The following is a 20,669-nucleotide window of genomic DNA, read 5'->3' as shown; positions in this document are numbered from 1 at the left end:
CAATAACTTCCTGATTTTCGAAAATTTTTAATTTTCTCAGCGAGAAGTTAAAAAGTAACTAAAAAAGTGATTCCGGTTTAATGAACCTAATAAGTAGTATATTAGAACTACAAAGAACTTCATTAAACTAAACATAAAAAAAATTATTAATGCATTTTAAAAAAATCAAGTATCATCAAATTTAAAACTTATTGCTTTGTAAGAACATAAGAATATATTTATAAAAAAAAAACTAAAAATTTTCCACAATATTATTTAAAAAAAATTTTTTTCTCACGGAATAAAAAATAAAATAAGAAAGTGATGAGAAGTGTACGCGCGTGCGTAAATACAGTCGACGCTCTCTGTATTGAACCTCTCTGTATTTGACCGCTCTCTGTATTTGACCACATTCTTCCTCTGTATTTGACGATTTTACACAGCTCTTATGGACAAGGACGAGTCAAATACAGAGAATGGTCCTGTACGGGCGAGTCAAATACAAAGAGCGTTGACTGTACCCACGTGCTTCAGACAATACATGTAAGCATTACTCCAAAGTGTAATATATGTGATAGTATGGATGCAGTGCCCCCATATGTCCAACATATAAGTATATATTTCTCTTTCGCTCTTTCATATTCATTTCACTTGATTTAGCTGGTACACTACAACTACAACTACACTAGTGAGTCCCAGCTACCAAACCGGCATCGAATCGAGTCAGTCGTAGTCTAGCGATGCCGTAAGATGGTCACTCCCCGGACTAGTATAGATCGCGGGCCTAGATCCTAAATTATAGATCCTTAAATTATAGTTTTATTAAATAAATATTTTGGTGCCTTTAATTAGTGATACGATGAGTAATGTTGCTTTTATAACAGTAATAATAACTAAAGAGCAAGTGAAATTAATTTCTATGACTCTCGTTAATTTTTATTAATCGACACAATTGAAAGTAACTGCCGCCTTGCTGTGTTTATTTTTAATAATTCATCTTTGTGTTACAACACTTTTTTATTTAACCAGTGACATTAAATGCTAAGATCAGTTTTTTGAGTTATTAGTATCAACATGGACAGTGAGAGTGATATTTTTATTGTCTCATAATTTCCGAAGGTATTAACTTATTTATTGTTTTAATTATTCTGTTACAGAACAAAATTAAAAATTTTTTAAATACATAAAATACAATAATAAAAAATTCATTATTATTTTAATAAAAAAAAAATTTATTACTGAGTCATGTTTTTAAATTAATCGAGAAAAATTTCTAATGACAACAATGACTTTAAATAAGAAATATTCAATCAAAAGATCTTTTGAATTAAAGAGTACCTACATATTGCGTGTATGAAAACAAACATGTTTATATATTTATTTTAAAGAGTATTGAGTAAGTATCCACTTGGGATTTTTTTATATTTTTTATAGATGTATGTTTTACATATGGTTTGATATAAAAAATATATAAAATAGACTTATTAATTCTACGCGTAAAAAAAAATTTATTTTTACATATCGAGATTTTTATTGAATTTTAGATGAAAAAAAAAATTAATCATTATTTTTTAATAATATTTATCGTTTATAATATTTTAACACATTTAAGATTAATTATTAATTTTTTTTTTAATATTTTGGATAAGAAAAATTTTTTACCCAAAAAAATTATCATGAAAATTTGGATTGTTTTAAAAAAAAAATATTTTTTTTTGACTTAAAAAAATTAATTTGGTTAAACAGAAAAAATTTTTTTTGACTTAAGAAAATTTTATTTAAGCCAAGAATTTTTTCCTCAAATAAAATTTTTTTTTCAGTTAATTTTTAATAATAAAATAAATTTTTATTCAAATAACATAATTTCGCTGAAAAAGAGAAAAAAATCTTAAAATTTAGAAATTTGCAACTTTAATTATAATTAATTTTTGAAAGAGTAAATTTATCAAAAAATTACAAGAGACGTTTTTCGGTACGATGCTTGTAAGACGAGACTCCGAAGATTAAAAAATTACTGCGCACTGATAGAAGGATTTATTAACTATTAATAATTTAATTTATTTGAAAACAATTATTTGATTTACTAAATTTTAATAAATATTTTTTAACATTCAATAAATATTTATTTGGGAGGAAAGTACATTTATTAATAGTTGATAAGTATTTATCAATAGTTAAAAAATATTTCTCAACAGTTAATAAATATTTTGTTGAGTGAACTTGTTTCGCTTGCAATGTCATATAATATGAAAATTGTTTATAAATAAAAATCATCTTTATAAATTATTTGCATTAATTATATTACATTATAATGACGTTTATTGTAAAATACCAAATTCTATCACAGCTCATAATTATCTTTTATATTTTTAAATATTAAAAAAGTTAATTTATTTAGTTAATTGAATTATTATCATGTATTCCAGCGATAGGATTATAAAAAGTGTCAAAAGAAAATTGCTATTTTTGCTTTTTATATTAAATAAATATTTGTTAACAGTTAACAAATATTCATTAATCATTAATAGATATTTATTAACAGTTAATAAATTATTTATTAAATACGATTTATTAACTGTTAATAAATATTTGTTAACTGTCAACAAATATTTATTAACATTTAATAAATCATATTTAATAAATAATTTATTAACTGTTAATAAATATTTATTAAATCCTATTATGTTAAAAAATTATTTATTAACAGTTAATAAAGCTTATTAAATAAAAAAAAATCTTTTTATCAGTGCGATATTTTGATAGAAAATGAAAACTTTTGTAATTTACTTTAATTTTTTTAAAATACTTCAATAAACTATAAATACATTTTTTTTTAATACACGCAATATTTAAAAAATTGTTTAAAAAAAAAAATTTTTTTCTAAGCAAGTTTAAGAAGATAAATTTAAAAAATATTGTAATAAGTCAAAAGAAAAAAAAAAAAAAAAAAACAAAGTTTGAAAGGTTACAAAAATAACAGAATAAAATTATCGGTTACGATATTACGATCTAACTGATTTATCTATACAAACGAATACTATTTTTACTAGATCAGTAAATACCACCGTTATTATCTCACCCATAATTATACTTCTCTCGAACGGTTAATTAATCCGATTTCTGTTATCAATAATTAATAATTTATTTATGCGAGTGTCAGTCAAGTACAATTTAATACAATTTCCAAATAAATATTTTGGTCAATCCGATATCTCCTATTTGACGTTGATTAATTCTCTGTCAGCTCCATTCACATATGTGACATGTAAAATTCTTCCAAGTGGACAATTTTTCACCATAAATTTTTCTCAGTCATAATATCCGGTAATTTATCCATCATTTTCTCTTTCTACTTCTTTTATTTCCGCAAGTGATTACTGAGAAGCTGGCTCAATATGTAACAGAGCCATTATATGTGAATATATACATACAGATGTCTAGATATGTATATATTTTATTCATTATAATATCTCTGATGTCAATGTTCAACTATTTCGATTGCTGATATTCTCCTGAGAAAGCACGACATTCACTTTATGCTTTCAATTATTTTATCTTCAATATACTCCAAGGATTTTCTTTTTCTTACATTTATTTTTCGCTATTTTTATAAAGTTCCTTTCATCTAATCTAATACGTGACTATCGATGTACTTTTGATCTATTGTATGAATTTTTACCATTACTTTTCTTAATAATAAATGAATCAACCTGAGTAATTTTTACATATTTCGCGTGACAAATTAGCAGTTAGAGTTTTGTGCCAAAAAAGCGTAAAAATTTTTTTTTGTCATTCAACTCAAAATCGTTCGAAATGTTAAGATCAGTAAGGTAAAGTACCCAGTAGTTGAACAGGTTTCAAAGTAAAACGTATTTGACCCTACTTTTAAAAAATAAAGATGTAATTATTAGTTCAATTTAGTGATTTCCACGAAAATATAAACAACTTTGAATTGATTGAAGCGCAAAGTAACAATGATAATTTAATATTTATATTTTGACAATGTTTTTAAGATAGACTATCAAAGGAGTAGTAGTTGAACAATCAATTCTAACAAGCCGCAGTAGTTAAACACTCCGGGAGCAGTAGTTGAACTAATAAAATATATGGCAATAGGCACATCAAAAATTTTCAACGTTTTATTGAAATATCTAAAGAATTATAACATATTATTGATTAATATTAAAAATAATACTGTGAATATTTAATATGTTCATTTAAAAATGAGAAATATTTGTATTTAATATTTTAATTACATTTTTCATGAATGACAAAGCAAATTTTCAATTATAAATCAAAAAAACTCAATTCAAAACGTTCAATAATTTTTAACTACACTAATTTTTAGCTATAAAATTTATTTAATTTGCAGTAATTAATACAAATCACAATGCCGATCACTAGTCTATAAACCTATTAGAGATTAGAGTGCTGTTAAAATTATACGGCCCCAGCCTGTTCAAGTTCTGGGTACCGCTTTGAAAATTTGGAGGTAGTTAGACGCTAAAATTTAATATAAAAATTATAGTTTATGTCTTTGCAAAAAATATGTATTATTTAGAAAAGACTAGTTCATTGGGTGGTACAATTTTTTTTACTTAAAATGATGATATACCGTTTTTTTTTACTGATTGTTCGATTTACGGTTTAGTACATTTTTCATGAAAAAAATAGCATCTATTGGCTATTTTAGATATGTCAACTTTTAAGTTAACAAAAATATAATTGTTTTGATTTGTAATTGAAAAAATTTACAGAAATTAATTACTATATCATTGAATAATTATAACATGCGCATATTACTCATAATAAATATACGGATTTTGTATTACAACAATTGGAAAAATCTGTTCAAGTACTGGTCCCTTTATAAATGTTCAAGTACTGGGTACTTTACCTTAGATCCCACTAAAACTTAATACGCCTTTTGGGCTTTAGATCACTAAATTTTCAAATTCCTAAACCCTGATCCAAAAAGATGATTTGAAATCATTACTTATAGATCAAATGTATATTTATATATTATAGTATTTAAATCCCAGGCTTCTAAATTATTTCAAATTGTTTTAAATCATTTTAAATTAGATTTTTTAATTAGGGAAGCCAAAAAAGCGTATAATTTTTGACATACCCCCCATGGCTTACGGAACATTTTTTTTTTAATTTTTAAGTTTAAAATATGCTTGCAAAGATTGGTAAAAAAATTTCTTCACCTTTTTGACATTTGTTACGTTATTTAAATTTTTAATAAATTGTTAAAACAAATTTTTTCAAGTAAATTGATCAATTTTAAATAAACAAATTAAATAGCTAATTTACGATTAAATTTTCAATATAACGTAACACCTCCTCAGTTAAATTATTTTTAGTCGGGACGAATTAGGGATTAATTTCTTTAAAATTTTGACATAAAGTCTTACTAATTTCAAAGATCTTAAAATTTATCCTCGTTTTGTGAATGGAAAAAAATAAAAGTAAGAGAAGAGAGAAATCCTTGAAAAGAAACCTTGACAGCCGTAAATTTCAGTAAACCATCAAAGAAAAAGATAAAAAAAAAGCATTATTTTAAATAGCTCATTTTCAGTACGTCAAAATTTAGCCGCACGTGTCACAGTTTCTTTGAAAGACATTACTATTTTTTAGCGTGTGTTCATCTGCAGCGTCCTCTTTCACAGATAAGAACAATGCTGAAAAAATGTGGCCGAGTCTAAAGTAGCAATGTTTAAAGTAGTGCATGGACTAGTGGTTTATGTTACCCCTGTTTAATTCCACTCGTGACTTTGGTCAGCTTAAATTTTTTACGTCACCGCTGTAGAGTCTTCATTTTATAAAATAGTCCAGTGTAGTTTTCCAATATCGAATGAATAATACAGAATTTAAAACCAAAGTAGTATTTAAAAGCGATTTTATTCTAAAACTATCGACAGGAAAATGGTTTACTGGAGAGGGGAACCACTGATGAAGATATTCAGGCATATATTTAACTGTTGTACTATTGAAGGTGCAACCCTTTCATTAGTGTAGGCCACGCGCAGTATTATAACACGACAAAACATCTGATTCTATTGTCACCGTGGAACAATAACGCGGTCGCTGTGTTGTCGTCACGTGTTCTATATATTTTTCAATTATTCACCTAGATGTCCACCAAATTGGCAAATTACAGAATATACTCACACATATAAAAAAAAACGTAATGGGTAAATACACTGTAAGAATATAATACTAATAAAGCTATAAATTGCTCAGGTAATTAAAAGATTTTAAATGACAAGACCAATTTATAATAAGAGTGATGCACTTGTCGTTTCTTTGTTCCTTATTTAAGTTCCATTGTCACCTCGAGCTTCGCCATCATCAACGCTCTAAGTAATATAAGGAACAAAAAACCACTCAGACAATCCGATTATTTATATAAGTGCTTTTCAATCGGGTGATAAGTGTCATTTATTTTTCGGCATTTTGAGCACTGACGTCTACTTTTTTGATATTCTTGTATAAGAACTGAAAAAACACTATTTTTCCTCCTAAATTTTTTGTTCCAATAAAGAAACTGGTATTCTTGTAGAAAAAATACCAATCTCTGAAGCAATAATAATTTTTACTCTAAAACTTGCTTTCACTCTCAACAAAATACCTAAATGAAAATAAAGCAAACTTAACATTACGATAATTTACACAAACATATCTTCGAACAATCACGCTCTATTTTAGTTTTTTATCAATCAACTTAAAACAATTCTAGATATTAATTAATAAATATTAATCAACACTTTAACAATTGTGGAAAAACACATTTTGTTTGACGTTTAACAATTTGTAAACAAAAAGCTGCTCTTTAAATAACAATTACCAACAGAAGGTAAAATCGAGGAAAATTATGGCTTGAATGTTACTTTTCGTGTGGTATTAATAGCAAAGGTATTAAAGTTGGTATTTTTGAAGATTATTTCAGATTTCTTACAGTGCAAATACGTATTTTTCTTCAATTCATGAAAAAAGTAGTTTTAATATAGAATTTTCAAATTTTCATAAGGGTACAAACACGATAATTTTTTAAATAATTAATTTTTCAACTCAACTTATTTTTTAATCTCTTGATCTGCCTTAAGGGAAGTCACCGATTGAAAATTGCAGCTTAATATTGTTTTGTTTAATTATAATTGATGTTTGTTCGGGTGCCAGTTGCAGAAATTTTCTGTCCTTTGAGCAGCCATATAGAAAAATTTATTTGTAAATATTAACAAACACTTCGATACCTTGTGTAAAGACACATTTCGTTTAACAATTTGACAATTTTTAAATAGTTGGATGCTCCTTAGATAGAAATTTACCAACTGAAGATAAAAGTGAGGAAAATAATTGATTGAATATTACTTTTGGTACGCTATTAATAGCAAGAATTATTAGTTTGAATAATAAAGCTGGTGTTTCAGTGAAGACTGCCAATATCCTTACAGGAAGATTATAGGATGAATTTTTCAAACTTTTATAGAGGGACAAACACGATAACTTTTGGAAAAAATAATTTTTCAACTCAATTTATTTTTTAATCTCTTCATCTGCCTTTAAGTAAGTTACGGATTGAAAATTGCAGCTTAATATTGTTTTGTTTAATTATAATTAATTTTTTTCGGCTGGCAGTTGGAGAAATTTCATGCTTTGAGCAGTTATTTAAGGCAATACAGTTTTTAAATGATCCTTTTTTATGATTCACATTTTTTTTTAGCAAGAATACGTATTTGTAAAAATACTCGCTCAATAATACTTTATATTCCGTGAGTAAAAGTACTTTTTTTTTTTTCAATATAGTGGCCGGCAATAAAATTCAAAAGCCCGATTTGTTAGGAATATTTGAAAAGTTGTGAATCCCAAAGACAGATTTAAATATTAAAAGGTCATTCTGGTAAACTTCCAGAATACTTTAAGAATTAGAGCCAATGTCACTGTGCAAATCGATAGATGTTTCTCAAGTTACTCGCTCGCATATAACAATACCCTCTAGTTGCGATTCTGTCTCCTTTCTGTTCATAGACTAGATTCGTAGCAAGATCCAGGGCATCGGAAAAGTTTGTCCGAGGTGACCCCCATCAACTATAATAGATGATGCCATAATTATCTCAAAGTTTAACTGTTTTATGCTTAAAAAGTTTTCTTCCGATGATTGATAATCAGCAAGACAATACAACTCACTTTGATAATTCCTCAAGCGCAATCAAAGGGCGCCTTAATAATGCGTTATCAGCTGGGTGCATTACGTCTGTCTAATCCGATATTATATCTTGCATCCTCCATTATTGTATAATGTCACTTTGTCTACTAATTAGTGTGACAACTGACGTGTATATAAACCACTATATTTTTGTGATCTTGATCTATTAAGCGGATTAACATCCTGATGATCTGACAGTAAAAATCTACTTTACATCTCAATAAATATTTTTATTTAATTGATCAGCAATTAATCATCAAACGCATTATGTTCTTTTTATCCAAGAGCACAAGTTAAGTATCGAGTAAGTTAATCTAAATATACATTCTCAATGTGACCAAGTTAATCCAGTCGTAGCTCGCAATCCACATCACGATTCTTAGTCACAGTATTTATTTTCGTAAACATTATCCATTATACTTAACGTCGAAAATAATTCAAACAAACCAATCAAAGCTTACAATCTTTAACATTAATCAGACATGTTAATTAATCTCTCGGGAATTTCTCGTAAAACATCCGAAATATCTGTTAAGCTGATGGCATTGTGTAAGCTGTTGATATAGATGCATTTACCAGCAGACAACTTTCCTAAAATAGCTCTCAAGCATTTCCTCTGTTCATTCAACTGTTTTCTATTAATAAATTTACAATCTTACGATAAACATATCTAGCCTTTGAGAGGTTGTTTACTTAGATATCTTTTAAGACAACAGACAGACAAACAGATTAGCTAAAGACCCTCAAAGCATTGAACTACTAAAGAAACCGATACCTAGATACCCTCAGGGTATTACGAGGGGTGTCGCCCTTTTCTCACTTGCTAAATAAGTCTTCTTCAGTCAGATACTAAGTATTCCGAGGTTAAAACAAATAAAATGGCTGACAAGAGTTGAGAGCTGATGAGATCCAGAGACAGCGCTAATTAGCAATACATTGAGCATGCACTTGCTATCAAAACGATCTCGAGATGGCTCTCTCTGGTTTATTGAGTGCAGGCTATTGACGTTGATGCATAATAACAACTTGAGCCAAATCCGGTCTGTTAAGAAAATTATTTTTTAGGGTTATTATCCGTTTCCTTGTTTTTCATTATATTTCCGTGCATGCATCCACTTTTTGGTTTTGGCGTTGAAAAAGACTTTGATACCTTCCTTTTATAAGATTGAAGCACATGTTGATGACCGGACGCGGAAGAATCTAGCGTGAACTCACCCGGAACTGCGAATGACCAGTGACAGCTGGATACGGATATTCATAGCCACTTGACCTGAATAGCATTGAAGTTATAATACAGTGAAATATCTCTTGGACGTTTGGTCAACCCCAAACTCGTCTACGTATTTTTGTTTTAAAATTAGACCAAGTGATAAAAAGACATTGGTTATGTAGACATATAACCATTAGTTTGTTTTTATTGGACTATGAAATACGGTGGATGTAATTGCGTGGATAAATTCCGTAGTTACATTAGACGACCCATAACCCATCAGATCGTACATCAAGGATAAATATACCTGTTATACAACCCGTCTAAGAGCACGTAATGATCCTAAGATACACGATCTTAAGTACATGCTCTTGATGGAAAAAAAAGTGTGTGTCGATATGTTAAATGCCTTTTTTTTTTCGACAAACCTCGTTATCTGGTATCTGCAATTAACTCGTGAATTTTCGAGGTGTGAATCTTTTTATTAAATCTTCTCGCTCGGCAGCAGAGCTACGGCTATGGCTTTGTTTGTCCCATCAATGTTAATTGTGATTAAACTGGTTGAATTCGCTGCTAGTAACTAGTAACTACACAGCGCGATCTGGATACGCATGGGATGTATGCACATAACAGTATATTCGTTAATAAAATGTCGATATTCCGCACTCTCGGAGCAATAAAGTGACACACTACCGGTTTTTTACTCTATTAACTTTTTTTATTGTATACATTTTATTCCAACACTAAAAAAACGTATTTTTCCTTCTAAATTTTTTTTTTTTTCAATAAAGAAACTAGTATTACTGTAGGAAAAATAGCAAAGTTTAATCCCTAAAGCAATACTTATTTTTATTCTACCAAAACTTGCTTTCACTCTCACCAAAATATCTAAATTAAGATAAAGTAAACTTACCCTCATAAAAATTTACTCAAAAATCTTAAACAATCACTCTCTATTTTAGTTTTTTATCAATCTACTTAAAACAATTCTAGATATTAATTAATGAATATTAATCAACACTTTGACAACTAAGTAAAGACATATTTTGTTTGAAGTTTAACAATTTGTAAACAATTAGGCGCTTTTTAGATAACAATTACCAACAGAAGGTAAAATCGAGGAAAATGAAGCTTAAATGTTACTTTTGGTGTGATATTAATAACATCGGTTTTAAAGTTGGTATTTTTAAAGATTATTTCAGTTTTTTTACAGTAAAAACACGTATTTTTCTTCAATTCATGAAAAAAGTCGTTTTTATGGCTTATAATGTAGAATTTTCAGATTTACATAAAAGTACAAACACGATAACTTTTGAAAAAATAAATTTTTCAACTCAATTTATTTTTTAATCTCCTAATCTGCCTTAAGGGAAGTTGCGGATTGAAAATTGCAGATTAATATTGTTTTGTTTGATTATAATTAATGTTTGTTCTGCTGACAGTTGCAGAAATTTTCTGTCCTTAGATCAGCCATGTAGAAAAATTTATTGATACCTTTGATACCTGTACAAAGGCACATTTTGTTTATCGTTTAACAATTTGTAAACAAAAAGCTGCTTTTTAGATAACAATTATTAACAGAAGGAAAAAATGACGAAAATAATGGTTTACAAAATTTCCTTACAGAAATAATCCCTATTCTTTACTGTCAGAATACTCGCTGAATACTTAGTATTCTAGACGAAAAAACACTTTTTTTTTAGTGAACAGCTCATCATTAAAATCGATTTCCAAATGAGCATCAGCTGTTTCCACACCAAAAAATAAAGATTGATTATCCGCTAAACGTAGTAAAAATTCTAAACTTTTTTACAATTAACCAGTAGATAAATGGAAAAAGGAAATCAGTCTACATAATTTTGTTTACTGAAGACAATAAGGTTGAAAAATAAATAAAACGTCTCTTGGGTTTATTTTGAGACAGTAATTAATGAGAATAACATTTAGAGCATTTGTGCACGGAAGTGACTCGTTATGCTCTAACGACTTTCCCGAAAATCCTCTCCGAGTTCCAATTCTAGTTTTCAAACATACACAAATACATATATATATATATATATATATATATATATATATATATATATATATATATATATATATATATATATATAATACACATATATAACTTAAACTTGTAGGATTTATATAACTAAAACGACAACAGAATCGTTAAAAGTTTCTTTTGTCTTATTTTACAGGTGACAACTGTACCGGAAGAGAACGGCTTCAGGATGCCCCGCGCATCAGTAGTACACATGACATCGACCGCAACTCGACCCCAGCATCTATCTCAGGTAATAAGGTCGTTTTTGTCAAGAAAAGTCAAGAGAGTAAAATAAATGAAAATCGATTCTGTTAAATTTCCTCCTTCTCCTGCTTCATCATTATCATAATCTCTGTCTTCCTTCGGTTCTTGGTGTCACAACAGGAGGCAATTTTCGTAAAACTAGATTCCAGAATCTAGCTTCCGGATGCCAGAATCCTGTTGTGTAGAGATGTAGTTCCGAAGCCGGCTTACTGGTAGCTGTAGCTGGCCTAGACTAGTGCCCCAGTTTCGGTCTCCGTTAGCTCGAGGCTCTTAATCGGGTGTCTTGCTCTTAGATGAAGCGACGTGTGTTAGTGCAAGTGCCAGTGAAATAACCACCCACCGAATTCCCATCGAACTCAATCATATTCAAAGTTCACCCTTCTGCTGACTGGAAGCATCCCGGACGGCTATTGGCTCCAGGCCATATCCAATTCTCCGCTAATTGAGTAGTATGATTGAAAAACATGATCTTAATCTCCGTCTAAATCCACCAGCACCTTCTTTATATCCTTCTTTAATTTTTCCCAGCGAGCCAAGCCTTAGCAGGAGAGTAGAGGAGTGCCTGCCTGCCAGATATTACCATAATCCGGACTGTAATTTTTTATAAATATTTTCATTATAAACTCCGACGTCCAATCCTTTTTAGCAGACTCTCCAAGCAGCCATTTACTGACAAAGGAGCTTTTGTGCTTCGGGTTTTCACATTATTGTCGTTTAATTTTCAACCGTCCAGGCGAATAACTTCACGACTTTTATTATCAATTACTCAGAGCTGATAAAACCAGGGGCAGACAGACCAATGACAGTTGATTCTATCCAGAGGTGAAAGGTAAAATTGGCTGTACCTCAGTGTATAGTTCCGTATCTCTTGTATCCTCACCACGGGAGACTTAAGGAGGATTCGACTCAACTAGAAGAGAAGGGGCTGGGTTAAGCGTGAAATATTGACGGGATTTACAACAGGTGCAAGCGACACCGTTTTACACATCTGTCTTGTTTAGTACCCGAAAGAAAAAGATAAAAGTTCCTTTCACAATGATGAGAATGAAAGATTATGTGGCCATTGACTCAACAAAATAAATCTATTCATCCATAAAGTGGGATGCAATTGAATTTTTACCGATGGAATCTAACTGCGCGTGCATGAGAGATTCCGGAAAGAGCAACCCGTGAAATGTCGTCCGCAGTTACTCCATTCTATATCTATCCTATCCTCACTCACTTTACATATACATATGTACTCCCACACAATATATTTAACACACATGTAGAGTTTGGTGCAAACACCGTATACGTGGAGACACGCGCACTGCATCAACCTTTAAAAGACATCGATTTATTTTTTCTCTCGGTCCTGGTCCTGATGCCAGTCAGAGTCGGCTAGGATCTTCATCCACTGAGATTCTAAGCTAATTGATCCCGTTGATTAATCCATCGGATGATTCGATGACAATTAGTTCCTTTAAATCCCTTGCTGCATTAAGAATCTTAATCATCAACAACTATCATCCAAAAATATAATGATCAATTTTGATGAGATCTGACACTTGAATTGGTTATTGGTTGTAGGTGCTGGCAACTTTGGCGCTATCAATGGGAACGCTGTCATGCGGACTGGCCAAAGGCTACACATCACCGGCAGTAGACTCGATCCTGGACAGCCAGCCACACCTCTATCAATCATCAGGAAATGACACTTGGTATGTTTTATCAGGAAAAGTAAAACAAACGCACATAAAGATACTTCAGACATGTTTATTCAACAAAACAGAACATTAAAGTTTTTATATAAAAAGACAAACATAACAAAGGCGGGCAACATTATAATCCTTTATTTCGATCACAGGTGGGCGTTTTCAGCGACCAAGCAGGAAGCCTCGTGGGTGGCATCGCTCTCGATGTTGGGTGCGGGGTTTGGCGCCATGATCGGTGACTGGATAATGCGTCGCGGTCGGAGGCTTGCTCTGCGTCTTACGTCCTTGCCTTTAGCGGCCGTTTGGATCCTTACCGGAGTGGCCCCCTGCGTGGAGCTTGTCTTCACCACGAGCTTTATCGGCGGGCTTTGTTGCGCGGTGATCACAATGGTCGCTCAAGTAATAATCCTTCTTCTACAATACAATTCGTTTTACATACATCACATTATTATCATAACACAGCGTATTTTTATTGCTGACAGGTTTACATATCCGAAATATCAATGCCAGCGATCAGAGGCTGCCTATCGGCAATGCTTAAAGTCGTCGGGCACGTGGGCGTCTTGTTTTCCTACATCGCTGGCTCCTACCTCAATTGGCGTCAAAGCGCCGTGGTTGTTGCAATCGCACCAACGATGCTGTTTTTCGGTACGCTTTTTATTCCAGAGACACCGTCGTACCTGGTCCTTAACGGCCGGGATGAAGAAGCTACAGGAAGTCTCAAATGGCTGCGTGGATCCCACGTTGATGTTCGTCAAGAATTGCAGGTTGGCACTCATAATCTCTATCGATCAAACTATCAAATACCTACATGACATTTTGACATTTATCATTGAATTCTAGCCTATTGTTTGACGCTAATATTTGATTTAAGGTCATCAAGACAAACGTGCTGGCATCACGGGCGAAACAATACGAGCTGACATTTCGCAACAGCGTATTGACGCCGCGATTGTACAAACCAATTGCTATAACATGTGGGCTGATGTTCTTCCAGAGATTTTCGGGTGCCAATGCATTCACTTATTACGCAGTTATTGTATTTCGACAAACATTAGGCGGAATGAGTCCACACGGAGCCACCATAGCCATTGGATTCGTTCAACTTCTTGCATCACTCTTATCAGGTAAATCTTCTTCGTCTTAAAATCATTCCTTGACCTTCGCTAACCCTTCTATGATTTCAGGGTTTCTAATCGACATCGTAGGAAGACTACCTCTCTTGATAGCCAGCACGGTATTCATGTCTCTGGCACTAGCAGGATTCGGTAGCTATGCATACTACAATTCAGTATCGCAAAATATGTTTGAGAATTCACCGGCAATAGGACAACACGACTGGATACCCCTACTGTGTGTCCTGGTGTTCACAACTGCCCTTGCGCTGGGCATATCGCCAATTTCGTGGCTATTGATTGGGGAGCTCTTCCCTCTCGAGTACCGCGGCCTTGGCTCTAGTATCAGCACCAGTTTTAGCTATTTCTGCGCGTTCTTTGGCATCAAGCTCTTCATGGACTTCCAGCAGGTAACAATCTTATAATTTATGTTTTTTATCCATAAGATTGCTAAGTTGTAATTTTTTTCCAGTTACTGGGTCTTCATGGAGCGTTTTGGTTCTACGCAGCGGTGGCAGTTTGCGGATTGTGCTTTGTGGTATGCTGTGTACCCGAGACCAAGGGAAAGCAGCTGGACGAGATGAACCCAGACTACGCTCAAGCTCGGTAGTACAAGGCCTCCCTCACTGGAGGGCTTTCGAATCTAGAGAAAACCAATAAGCCGCTGCCCAGTGGCGCGTATCCCAACGAGCATGATCCCAGGAAGATCTACACTGATATCGCGTCATCGGGAACAGGAACAGCTGGGTGTTATCCACAGTCACTGCGTGATCAATTGGCTGGTATTACCAAGGGTAAATCATCGAGCAGGCGTTATCTACCGCGGCGTAAATTAACAGATTACTGCGGTATCGTTGTTGAAAAGACCGGACGTATCACCCGCAACGTCGGTAACTTTATCCAGACCCACAGATTTATGCCTACCCGCAATCTTATGAAATCTACCCGGAATCCCAATTGCGGGGACATTAAGCTCCACAATTTTGCGGATTATGACTCTAGTAGCAGGTTCTTTACTTCTGGGCAAGATCAGTGGAGCCAGATGAACTTTGTGGTGAATTCCGAGATTCAGGAAGAATATCACCAGGACCATAACCAAACTGTCTTTATCAACGAAATAGACGGAAATAAGTCGCCTGAATCTAGACGAACTAGGCGACAGTTCACCCGGTTTAAGCACAACGATCTTGAATTGTTGAGGTATGGTAATTTCAATCCCCGGGTTTTGTACTCGAATTTGCCGAGGACTAGGTTAAGTAACGGTTACTTTAATGGGCATTTAAGCCGTCGGTTGAGCAGCAGCGACCTTACCGACGCGGATATCGACCGGGTGTTGGAACGCGACACTACTTTTCACTTGCCGACCAGCATCATGACACCCCGGGCTGAGTACGGAAGCACCAGCAGCATGTCCATGCTCGAGAGGTACAGAAGATTTTATGAAGAGAGAGATGATCGCGATGAAAATTATCTTAAACTTTATCAGAGTCTGTCGAGGTTAGATAGATTTATGCCCAAGGAAAAATACGTCCCGGGTAAAGTGCATTATGAAAGAGAGTATAGAATCTATGGCAGAGATACTGTTGCGCTTATTTACTACAAGACCTGTTACTTGTGATGATGGTAATACAGGTTTTATTTTAATGGAGGTTTTGAGGATTAGGTCATTGTTTTCGGACTTTTGTAGATTTTATTCGACGGATAGTCATTATGACTTTTTCCGTAAATTCGGTTATTATTTTTTAAATAATGGATCCTTTTTTAGTGAAAAATTTGTTTTTTTATAAATTTGATTCAGAAGTTTGAAACTTGACCAAAGCTGGAATGAAACGCTGGTCGTTTTTACGATAATAACGTTAAAAAATGCTCATCGTCGACAATTACGTCCACACAAATTGCACAAAGCACTGGACCGGAATGAAAAAAAAAAATATTAGCAGATAATAATAATAAAAGATTTCGCTTTAGCGAAAGGCAGAACTTCCATACATCGTGCCTTCCAGAAAAGATGACAATACTAAACCACCTTTATATTATTATAACTAAAGGATAATAGTAATAATAATGATAATAATAACTAATAAGTGGGATCGAGATCGCGTGAGATAACTTTAAAATTTGGGACTCAAAATGGACGCGATTCAGCTCACTTCAGGCCGATGACTTAATATTGACAATACATAGGTAAATTAGTCTACGATAAATCAACTTCCTTAATTAAAAAATAAATATATATATTAAAAAAAATATAAATATACATAAATATATTTCATATAAATATAGCCTAGAATATATCGAAGGACAATAATAATTGCCAAACTTATTTTAATTTTTTAATGTTCAGACAATATCAAAATTTAATTAACGAATTTTAAACTGCCATTCGTTTATTTTGTGCCTTTTTTATTGTTTATACCGTTAATTTATCAAACGAAGAGACCTAAGCCATTTTGTTTTACTGAAACCGCGAACGTGATCCGAGCCGACGGTCGAGGGTTCATATCCCGAGCGGAATTACTCAATTTTTTTTTTTTTTTTTTTTTTTTTTTATAGGAGATCTCTTGTCAGGTACTTCAGATAATAAACCTGTGATAAAAAATATCACGAATTAAAAATATCCTAAAAATTCATATCGATTTTATCAATCTTTTATAGGAAAATCTCGTACTTAGATTTGCATTTATTAGTTTTTATTCCGAAATAGAATTTTTATCTTGTACCTTTTTTGTGCAATGCTCAAGGGCTTGGACGTTACGTCAAAGGTGCCATAGGCACGATAATTTTAAATTTTATAATTATTACAAAGTAAGTCTCCCATTTTATTGTGCCCGAGGCATTTGCGTAGGGTATAAAGTTCGTTTTTTAAAATAGACAAATCTGCAGATGCACTTCTGTGAATTGAATCAGAATTTTTATTAATAAAAATTTTGTTACGCTTTAAAATGAAAGGCAGATAAATAAATCACTTATTTTTCGGTAGAAAAACTTGATTAAATTTGTCTTAAAATTTTTAAATAGTCTCACGCGGAGCAAAAAATTTACTGCTTCGCGGGAGCTGGGTTCGATTCCTAGCCAGAGTAAATTTTTTTTTTTTTTTAGTATTTGCAATAATTTTAACTAAAAAAATTAAGTGATTAAATATTTAATTGCCAGACAATAAAAAAATTTTTTTTCAACTAATTTTAAATTTTATTTTAAAAATAAGACAATAAAATTCTAGACTCTGATATAATTAAATAAAAAAGAAATGAAATAATCTAGAAAAAAATAATTCAGAGCTTCTACCTTAGACTTTGATTCTAAGTAACTAAACCTTGACAATAAATATTAATTATAAACATAATTGCATTTATAATAATAAATAATTAAAAATATAACGGAGTGCTGGTCACGTGACAAAACAGAAAAGGTTTAATCGAAAGACGAAAGAAATGTATTTTCCAAACGATATTTAAATTAAATTATATTATATATATATATATAAATATATATGAATAAAAATATATAAGTGAATATCGTCTAGCTTCGCTTGCTAGTTTTAATATTTTTGTAACGAGCATAGTAGTAGTTTTAATCGGCTTTATTTAAATTTCCATTTTTAAAAGTTAATTACTGAAAATCTAAATCTTTATACGAACAATTAATGGATTATTATTAAAAATAATAATAATAATAATAATTGTAAAGAAAGCAACACCAAATAAAAAGTAAATTTTATCTTTCAGTAGCACAAAAGTAGTACCGCCGGTCTATTAAATAACTTTTCGGATAAAGGATTTAAATATCGATTGTGTGTTTGATGAAATATTTTTTGCCAGTAATTTTTATTAATTATTTATAATTAATAATAACTTTTATTGTACTTAATGGATGACTGAGTATTTTAATTATAAGAGAGAATTTATCGAAATATAAATAAAATATATTGAGTGTGTTTGTAATAGATAATTATTTTAAAAATGTGTATTGTATTGCAAACATAGTAGATAAGTATTTAAGATTTAAAAAATAAATTTTGTTTATAAACTCAAAGATTTTTTATTTTCTACCAGATTTTTTAAAATATTATTTTTCGTTTGTTAAATTCCTAATTTATCGACCATTTTTCGACTTTTTTTTGAGAGAATTAGATTAGCAGATTTTTGACAATTTTCAAAAGTTTTTTTATTAAAAAAAATCTATTTGGAAAAATTTTTTAAAAATTCAAGTGCAATTTTTAAAATGTATTTTTTTAGTTCTAATTCAGTAAATTAAAAAATTGTGAATTTAATGATAACAAACTTATAAACTATTTTTATAATTTTGTTATCTGTTTAGAAATTTTTTATTTATAAAAATAATTTATGATAAAAAATAAATATGAAAAAAAAAATTTTTTTTTAGTTTAAGTAAAAAAATTAAAGAATATTAGGAATAATTTTTAAAATTATTTTAATCTTAATCATTTATAGAATAAGAAAAAGTTTGTTTCCAGGATATTCATATGATAAAATCGGTTTTTTTAGTGAAATTTAGTGTCATTGCAAAGGTCTTGACTTGAATTTGTGCCTTTTCAAAATTTTATTTCATTCTCACCGATAGTCAATTTATTATGATAAGTATTTGGACTGCATTTGAAAATACTCTATCTCGAAATACACAATTAAAAAATGACCTGGTATCTTGTGAAGTATTGATATTTTTAAAGATATAAGCTCATCCCGAAGTTAAACTCATCGAGACCTTTCATTTGAGTCCCCACATAAATTTTTCATGTATTTTATATCTATATTATTATAAGAGATTTCTATCTATATAGTGACTCATCACGATATCTCGGAAACCATCAGACCTAGAAACTTGAGATTTGGTAGGAAAATTACTTTTGCCATGTAGAGGTCACCTAAGAACGGATTTTAAGAAATTCCTTCCCCAAAGGAGTTTGCGAGGGCGTTAACAATGATATATTCCCGTGGTTAAATATAGCTCCTATCGACTCCAAATTTAAAAAGAATCTACTGTAATAGATATAGAAATAGTTTATAAACAAATTTTACGATATTCCATCCCACAGGAGATTGCGGGAGTAGGTATTAACAATAAATAATACTGATGAATTGGATCTTTTTGACTGTGTATCTGAATTTGTTCGAATTACGGCGAATCTTGATGAATTAGATCTTTTCGTCTGTGTGTCTGAATTTTTGTGAATTACGGCAAATTCTGATGAATTAGATCTTTTCGTCTGTGTGTCTGAATTTGGGCGAATTACGGTGAATCCTGATGAATTAGATCTTTTCGTCTGTGTCTGAATTTGTGCGAATTACGATGCGAATTAGTATGAATAAGGTTTCAAAACTCTTAAAGAGTTCATTTATGATTTTCAAAGTTAGATCCTTCTGTGCCTGAATTTGAGCGAATTAGGGCGAATTTGTGTGAATCAGGTTTTAAAACTCTCAAAGAAGTTATTTATAATTTTCGACGTCAGATCCTTCTAATAATTAATTAAAAAATTTTTGTTAAATACCCGTGCGAAGCCAGGGCGACCTGCTAGTATTTATATATATGAATATATGAAAAATATATCAAAATGCATGTGGGTACTCAAATGAAAGCTCTTGATGAGTGTAATATTGGGATGAACTTATATCTTTAAAAATGTCAATATTTAAGAGAGTACAGTGCAATTTAACAAAAGTCATTATTTAACAAAGCAACATTTTAATTTTTTATAGTTTACAAGTCACGGCAGTCACATTGTGATGACAAGGTTGCTAGTACTAATTAATTTTTTTTATGTTAAAATAACAAACCTTACAATTTTTTTTGGATTTTTATAAAAAAAAAATCAATTAAAAAATTTCCTTAATTATTAATTGATTTGTTATAAAAATTTTCAAAATAGTCAGTCAGCTGATTTTAATAGTATTTTTTTAATAAAACCAAAAAATTTTCTACAAAAAAAAACAAATGATCACACTGAAATTAGCAGACAGGACGATTTTTTAATTTTTCTTAAATAATTAACTAGGTCTAGAAAATTATTTAAAAAAATTGTATTTATAATTTTTTAGAGCTCCAAAAAAATTCAACTTTTCAAATAAATTTTACTTGATATAATTTATTTGTTAAAAAAATCTAAAAATCATCAGATGTCTCTCAATTTCAGTAA

The 20,669-nt window shown here is 31.0% G+C and overlaps 2 protein-coding genes across 4 annotated transcripts in view; one reads left to right on the top strand and one right to left on the bottom strand.

Annotated features, from left to right (window-relative positions):
* Window positions 1-17,445, top strand: part of LOC123266705 (facilitated trehalose transporter Tret1-2 homolog) — a 49,163-nt gene extending 31,718 nt beyond the window's left edge. The window contains exons 1-8 of one of the 3 annotated variants that reach the window (XM_044731081.1): window positions 681-1,098; window positions 11,600-11,695; window positions 13,279-13,409; window positions 13,556-13,802; window positions 13,886-14,170; window positions 14,278-14,530; window positions 14,591-14,928; window positions 14,991-17,445. In XM_044731081.1, the coding sequence (XP_044587016.1) occupies window positions 11,633-11,695; window positions 13,279-13,409; window positions 13,556-13,802; window positions 13,886-14,170; window positions 14,278-14,530; window positions 14,591-14,928; window positions 14,991-15,128 (1,455 nt within the window). In that variant the 5' untranslated portion in view covers window positions 681-1,098; window positions 11,600-11,632 and the 3' untranslated portion in view covers window positions 15,129-17,445. Of the gene's footprint in view, window positions 1-680; window positions 1,099-1,257; window positions 1,376-11,599; window positions 11,696-13,278; window positions 13,410-13,555; window positions 13,803-13,885; window positions 14,171-14,277; window positions 14,531-14,590; window positions 14,929-14,990 lie in introns of those variants that run through there. The other 2 variants (XM_044731082.1, XM_044731080.1) reach the window with 2 other exon arrangements.
* The window catches only part of LOC123266706 (mediator of RNA polymerase II transcription subunit 20), a 66,105-nt gene that overhangs the window by 44,805 nt on the left and 631 nt on the right, over window positions 1-20,669 (bottom strand). The gene's annotated exons all lie outside the window — the stretch shown is intronic.

Source organism: Cotesia glomerata, linkage group LG6 (assembly GCF_020080835.1).
Source record: "Cotesia glomerata isolate CgM1 linkage group LG6, MPM_Cglom_v2.3, whole genome shotgun sequence".
Taxonomy (NCBI): domain Eukaryota; kingdom Metazoa; phylum Arthropoda; class Insecta; order Hymenoptera; family Braconidae; genus Cotesia; species Cotesia glomerata.
Note: the sequence above shows the minus strand (reverse complement) of the source record. Positions and strands in the feature narration are given on the sequence as shown.